This window comes from Lepisosteus platostomus, chromosome 17 (genome assembly GCF_059453375.1).
Source record: "Lepisosteus platostomus isolate fLepPlt1 chromosome 17, fLepPlt1.hap1, whole genome shotgun sequence".
Lineage (NCBI taxonomy): Eukaryota > Metazoa > Chordata > Actinopteri > Semionotiformes > Lepisosteidae > Lepisosteus > Lepisosteus platostomus.
In genome coordinates this window covers 12797683-12804856 of record NC_142627.1, presented here as the reverse complement: position 1 = coordinate 12804856, position 7174 = coordinate 12797683, and the positions used below count along the sequence as shown (strand labels likewise).

The 7174-nt window shown below is 33.6% G+C and overlaps 1 protein-coding gene across 2 annotated transcripts; it reads right to left on the bottom strand.

Annotated features, from left to right (window-relative positions):
- Nucleotides 1-956: 956 nt before the first annotated feature.
- On the bottom strand, nucleotides 957-7125 carry c1d (C1D nuclear receptor corepressor). Of its 2 annotated transcripts, none has more exons than XM_088610246.1 (5): nucleotides 6993-7125; nucleotides 6336-6479; nucleotides 5902-5968; nucleotides 5766-5821; nucleotides 957-2934 (listed from the first exon to the last, which is right to left on the bottom strand). In XM_088610246.1, the coding sequence occupies exons 1-5, from the start codon at nucleotides 6993-6995 to the stop codon at nucleotides 2755-2757; spliced, it is 450 nt and encodes a 149-aa protein (XP_088466372.1). In that variant the 5' UTR covers nucleotides 6996-7125; the 3' UTR covers nucleotides 957-2754. The 2 variants fall into 2 exon arrangements, with proteins under 2 accessions (XP_088466372.1, XP_088466373.1); XM_088610247.1 differs by having other exon boundaries at nucleotides 6998-7099.
- Between the last annotated feature and the right edge of the window lie 49 nt (nucleotides 7126-7174).

Here is a 7174-nt window from a genome sequence, read left to right as displayed (position 1 = left end):
CCTACCTACCTAATGGGTGATTTCAGTCAACTGAGTGGGTGTACTTTTAACAAAATAAATCTGACAGTTAACTGAAAGAAGCTGTGCATCGATCTTCCAACTGAACTACAAAGAAATTAACCATTTCCTTTATTATCTTAAATGTTGAAAGTGTACGTGAAAATGTTTACTGGAAAACTAACAGAAAGCAGTGGACAGCATCACCCAAGATATCTGTCCAGAATTTAAGAAACTCTGCCAGCCACAAACTTTAAAATAATATTGCAGCTTCACACAGATTTATTTCTCTAATAAATACGATGGTAATTTATCTGAACCTGTAGTGTACTATCACTATCCCACATTTTTTACATTTGTGATGCTTTGAGGGTTTTTTTTTTTGTTTGCTTTAGTATTAGACTGAAATTGAAATTGACAGACACTGAGTTCCAATTTCATCCAGCTCATTGCTTTTAATGTCAGAAGGGTGCTCTAAGGTCTACGATCTAACCAAATCATGCTTCCTTTTGGAGCACAGAAATGCACTACACCCCATTAATGCGATATCAGAGAAGCTAAATGCTTGAGTAACAAGCAATTTAACATGTGATTTTCTCATTACTTTCACTTCTACTGTGCCTTACCCAATACCAATGCCATAATTTCTGATCTTGTGTAAACACCAACCTACCCATGCTGAAAGGTGAATACTTTTGGATGTTCTTCTAATACCACAAAATTAATAAGTATAATCGGTGGTATGTTTGCACAATCATAATCTGCAGCTTCCAAGGAAATAACAGCACACAGAGAAAAACACCACCACCAGATTTGCAAAATCACCACATTGTAAAATAATGTCATTAAATTACACCCTAGCAAACACAGCAATAGCCATTAAACTCTGAAGCAACATTTAATTAAGCCCTTGCTCCTTTTCCTTGCACTCTTACAAAAAAAAACATCTCAAACAAGTCTTAACACTGCTCCCTCCATTTGTTGTTTCAGGAAAATCATTGTTTTATTTCTGAACCAAACATTTCACATTCTAAGATAAATCAGAAGTAAATGAGCTTTGACAGAAAAGCATTTTTTTGCCCTTATTTGAGCCTCCAGGCAATTTGGACTGGTAGTGTCAATCTATTACACTGACATCTCCTGTAGTAATGATGTGAACAAATAAAAAATAAATAAAAGAAAATTAAGATGGGAATTGTATGCACTGTATACTAAATTCCTGGTTCATGACCTCATTTGTCCGCACTGAGCATACAATGTGACACGGCTTCAATTTCAAGGACTTAGAGGCTCTGAAAAAAAATCCACGTTTTTCCATATGCATACAGGAAACAGAAAAACGACAAGAATAAACAGTATCTGTGCCATGTTGGACTGGTAAAGGTTTTGAAACTGTCTTAAAACGAAAACAATGAAGCAAAACAAGCTGTTGAAAGTGTTGAAAAAGCAAATCACTAGAAAACACTATCAGATTTTAAGAAAGGAGAGAATAATAAACGGTTTCAAAAAACGCAAGTTTGCTTGGAACGCTATAAAATTGACTTTAAAACGTACCTTGAATATTACAGAACTGTGAAGCACTTTAACTTGTCTTCTTTCTGTATTTGATCAGCACAGGCTAATGGATTTGTCTGTGGAACACATACAGTTAAGCTAAATGTACAAAACCATTAAAAGCTTAGGAAGAATAAAGGAAATGCATCAGGATATCATGCAACAGGAAACAGGTCATTGATTATAAACTTGCATGTTATGCACCGTACATTCTCTATACTGAGGAAATAGAATAGATTTCGGTTCAATACCTAGGAAGGAAAAAAAAAAGCTTAAAATGCATCTGAAGTATGAGGTGAGACTTTATGTTTAACAAGGAAGTTTCCTACAGAGAAAAAATGTACTTCAAAAACTTCCAAGATGAAATGCAATACAATGTAAAATCCAGCCCTACAATAATGGGAAATAATTTGTAGAGGTAGACGAGTGTGTTACTCAGCAATATTGGGTAATACAGCAAGGAAACCTTTAACTTCTTGACATGAAACACAAAGAACTACATTTATCCTGGTGATTATGCAGAATAAAAAAACAACAAAACAAGGTCCTGTCTAAAATACTTTCAACACATATTTTCCACACATCTGTTCTCCTCAAGAGATTTAAATGGCCGAATCAACACACAAAGTAAACACGAGCCATCTTAGAAACAGTTCAGGTCCTGTACATGGACAAAACTATACTTCAAAATTAACATAATTCCTGTCAAAAACTAAAGCAGTTACAGTGTCATGTGCTTACCACAAAAAATGAAAATATCTTCCTTTCAAATTCTATTAATTTCAACATTATGTACATCTGATGCACAGAAAGGGTGGTATTTGTGTAATTCTGAAACAAGACAATAAAAAGTTATAAAGTTATGATGTTCTGTACTCCTGAATTATCTAAAAAGATTCAAGCAGAAAGGTTTAGAAAATAAAATACATGTAACTTTAACAGACCCAGTTATAAAAACAAGCCCTTTCCAACCCAATGTGCTGAAAAACAGGTTCCTCCATTACAAAAAAAATGGCAAACAAAATATGCAATTATTTCTCTAGCGTCGCCTTCTAATTACAACTATAGAAAAATAACCGATTGTTAATTGTCTCTCTCTAAGCATTGTCTCTTAGAAAACCTGTTTGTCTGTAGACACCTTAGAGAGAGCAGATCTGCTGTTTTCCTTGGCACATTATCTCCCCCCTTTGTTGTGCTGTGTTTTCAGCTCTGCTTTCTGCGCTTTGACTGATGTGAGCCTTCAGGTGTGGCCTTGGATTCCTCTGTGCTGCCCTCCCACAGAGCACTTCTCACAAACCGAGACGCAGCTCCTTTGTCCAGACGAGATGCTTTCTTTCTGTCAGTGATTTCTTTGACTTTGTTCATGTATGTTCTTATTCTCTCCTGCACAATTAAACAAAAGTCTGTGGTAATTTTAAATTCGTTTGTCACATTTTCTTTATCAAAGTCTCTGAAACAGTCAGATACGAAAGAAGCACATTGTCTGAGCCTTTTTGTGATCAAAACAGCAAATGACGCTTTGGGAAAACTTCATAAAGCAAAAAGAGAAGGATCTAGACTTGATTAACAATATAATTACAATGAGTGTTGTTTTCTCTGTCACGATGAAAAAAAAGAAATACCTTACTGGCTACAAACCATTTGAAGATTTTGTTAAGGTTAAAGAAATCATAATTAAAACCCAGGCAAAACTTCTGATAACTTTAGATTTACAATCTGAACACAAATATTTATTCAGATAAAGACATTCTAATTGTGGTATATACATTCTTAAAGCTATTTTAAGTCCAGTTTCCGACATAAAATTTTTAAAGGTATAAACTCAGAATATGTTTTTTCAAATGATATTTAAACACAGCAGCCCAAAATATGAATTTTACTACTAAACATGTTTTTTTCTAACATATTTGTAAATGACAAAATCATCCAAGGTACAGATACTATAAAGGCTATGCTGTTCTTGACATAATGTCGTTTGTGGATAGCAATTAAGAAGACTTCTTTCTTATTTTTAGTAGTGAAATATGTTTTTCGAACTTTGAACCTCAAGTGTATGTGAATACAACAAAGGCTCACACAGTAGTGGAAGATGATACACAGGCAAAATAATGATTATGTGATTAATAAACAGGAAACTGTCCTGAATTGCATTAGTTGCCAAAAGGAATTCTGAAAGAAAATGATCAAGCACGTATGTAAAAAAAATGTAAGCTAATCATGTATCACATTTTAAAGCTGAGAGACAAAAAGGCTATTATCTGGAAATATTTTTAAAGTTATAGAGAGAAGAAGAAATACATGTGACATTGAAGAGACAAGATGCAACACTCCCAGCTTCCAGCCCTAGTAACATTTCATTACTAATCAGCAAAACTTCTGCATATAATGTGTTGTATGTAGTTGTAATGTATATTGATCATCGTGTGAATGCTCTCTGATATATACACTAAATCTAAATTAAGGGCTGTAACAGTACAGCAATAATTCAGTAACAGCATTGGTATTTTATACACTGTTCCATAATAAACACAGTAGTTAACAATCTAATTATGTACAACGTGGATCCTTTCAAGAACTCTAGGTGCAAAAAATGTATTCTTAACTTTAGCCTTCCAATTTAAAGCACTCTTGGTTCAAATGGCTGCTGCCAGTAAAAATCCCCAACGTTTAAGATTTTAGACTGATCAGGTCAGGAGATTGTAAACTCCTGACTTTTACAACAGGCACATGTTTTTCCTCTGGTACGATCATTTGATCAATGTAACATTAAACTGATGTGGGAACAATTTGTTCTTTTCCAACTGATTCACAAGTCAGAGCTCAGAGGAAAAAAAAACCTTGGAATCTTAAATCAACAGTGATACAGTAAATAATTATATAATTTGGTAATATTACAAAATAAAATAAGAATTTATTTTGCTGCTTATTTCAGGGGACTATATTGATTCTACTTTCCAAATGTAGTTTTTTTTACTCTGCAAAAGACAACTGTAGGCAACAGACTAAGCTCTCAAAATGTAAACAGTAAATATAAAGTACGATATCTCCTCAAGGAGTTTTGAGAAAAACTACCAAACATATTTCATATCTTCTCTTCCATTTAGTTTCGTAAATGATTAAGTCATGCTTCAGTAATTATTTCTCGGAATATGGTGTTCAGTGACACTGTGTTATTTGGTCTTAATCGGTTGTCAGGGAATTATTAAAAAAACTGAAATTAATATGTTGTTCTACAAGCCCAGATCAAGATAATCGTAGGATCTAAACATTACAGCATTAACTGAGTTTACATATCTTGTTCCTAACTCAATTATGTGATATGGAGGAATAAGTTGTTCTGACATTGCAAATTAAATAAAAGTAGGTCACAAGTGAATCAAATGTTTTTTAGGTAGTTTTTGGCTATGTCCCAGTTTAACATACACTCACGTTTCCCAGAGAATTGACATTTGTGTTCATGAGACACTACAGTGTGCTCATTGTATAAAACAATAAACACTGATTGGCTATTTTACCTGGTAAACCATGGCCAACAAAATATGTAAACACACCAGATACAAAACTCAGCTAAATATATAAACAGAAAGGCAGAACATTTCTCAAATTTGTCATGCTAAGGAATTTGAAAAGGTCTGGCATATCACTGAAAAGTTACCCTTTAGGTAATTTTAAGTTATACCAACTTACTAGAAATTACACATTAATGTACATTATTTGTGTTTAATAGATCAAATCTCAGGTTCTTGCACTTTGATGCCCACTGTTTTGGTTGCACACACAGAACCTTCCAGTCTATACTGTATTCTGTGAAGATTGCTGGGCAAAGATACTCACCCATATATACAGTACATACACAGTTCAAGCCCTGTTCTGTAACAGATACTGTGTAATTGAAGCACAAAGGCTTTGGGAATTTACAAGAGCAACTGCATTTCAAGATGTATCCTATGACTTCCAAAAGCTATACCACATCACAGGACAGCACATAAAGCTGTCACATCTCCCTATTCAACACATCACAGTGTGCCAAAAAAGCTTTTAGTTTATATTAGTAAATGAGTCGTCTCAAATGAGAAAAATAAACATATTAAAAAAAGAACACAAACTGACATTTTTCCAAGTGAAGTACAATCTTTGAACCACTATCAAAATCCATAAATTCCCGTCATTTACAATGAAACAACAAAAAATAAAAAACGTAACAAAATACTTACCAATTCTTGTTTAACTGCATGTTCTTTTGGGTTTATTCCTTGTGTCACCAAGTATACTGAAACAGAAAAAGAGATGAGGTCACTACCTGTAAATGAAACAGCAGTCATTATAAAAAGGCAGACAGAAATGACTTACTCCAAAACAATGAATTCAGGGAATAGGCAGAAACTAAATCCAGTTTTGCTTGCTCAAGGGGGTCCAGCTACGACAAAAACAGAACACATTAGTCTTCTTATACAGAAACAGCATGAAGCCATTAGGAAAATGAAAATGAACGGCACAATAAAATGAACATTAAGTATCAGCAGAAGGGAATTTGAGCCAAGAATAAAACAACAAGAAATAAAAGCAAGTGCACTTGATATGCTGCTTATTTGCCTACATGATTGGATATGGTGGGACTAATAGGATTTTTTTACCCGTATTTGGATTAACTTTACATTCTTTTTGCTAGAAGCCAAAGTTTATAAATTACTTATGTACTTATGAAACCAAATCAGACTTATACATTATTGTACTAAAACTATAATATTTAATAAATGTTTTTTTTTTTTTTACTTTTAACTTACTTGTTGAAGCAGCTCACTCCTGGGTATTGACATCATTGTCTTTATCATGTTATTCACTGAGCTCACAGAGGTCTCAAAGGCTGTCAGGTACTCTTCAATCTCTGTGGGGTAGTCCTCTGCTGCAACATCTTCATCTGCCATATTCTGAAATCCAGAAATGTTTTCAGTAGAAAATATGCTGCTCCATACGGTCCATGCGTTGCTATTAAACAGCTTCTTGCCGTTTGGTGTCTCTAGAAATAATGTTTAAGTAAAATCTAATCTACACTAGTTTACATGACAAAATTAGTGCTTTAATTTTATTTTCATTATTTCCTTATTCTGTTATTTATTCCTATTTCTTATTTTAGGATCGTTACACAAACTTTATGATCCCAGAAAATAAGTATCCAAGGATTTAGCTTCTTAACACACCTTTACTTAAGAGGACACCTGATGTTGACTTAAGTTTATACTATAGTAACTAAAATTGAATGTTTATTTGTAGCAAAAAGACAACAATATGATAAAACAGAAAAGCACTTTTTCTTGTTGGAATGAAATGTGTGATATTATATTGTTAACCGATGGTCAATCTATTTTACGCGGTTCTGAACAGTTTTTGCTATGTAAAACTAAATGATGACATCAAAACACTATAAAATTAAAATTACTAACCATACCTCTCTTCTTTTTTCACCTCCTCTGCTACACGTTTCTCAATAATTAAACTTCCGGGTGAAATTTCCGGAACTGTGTCATTACTGATGCATTATTGGAGTCGTAGTTTGCTATTGATCTCAGCCAGAATAATTTTTAATTTAGGCTAGCTATAAATCTCCAAACTGGGTAAGATTAGT

Bases quoted from the DNA above. Each gene is read 5' to 3' on its own strand.
- c1d (XM_088610246.1), bottom strand. The intron at 5,969-6,335 runs GTAAGTTAAAAG...TTTTTGTCGTAG, and splicing joins GGAGTGAGCTGCTTCAACAA to CTGGACCCCCTTGAGCAAGC. The intron at 5,822-5,901 runs GTAAGTCATTTC...TTTCTGTTTCAG, and splicing joins CCTGAATTCATTGTTTTGGA to TATACTTGGTGACACAAGGA.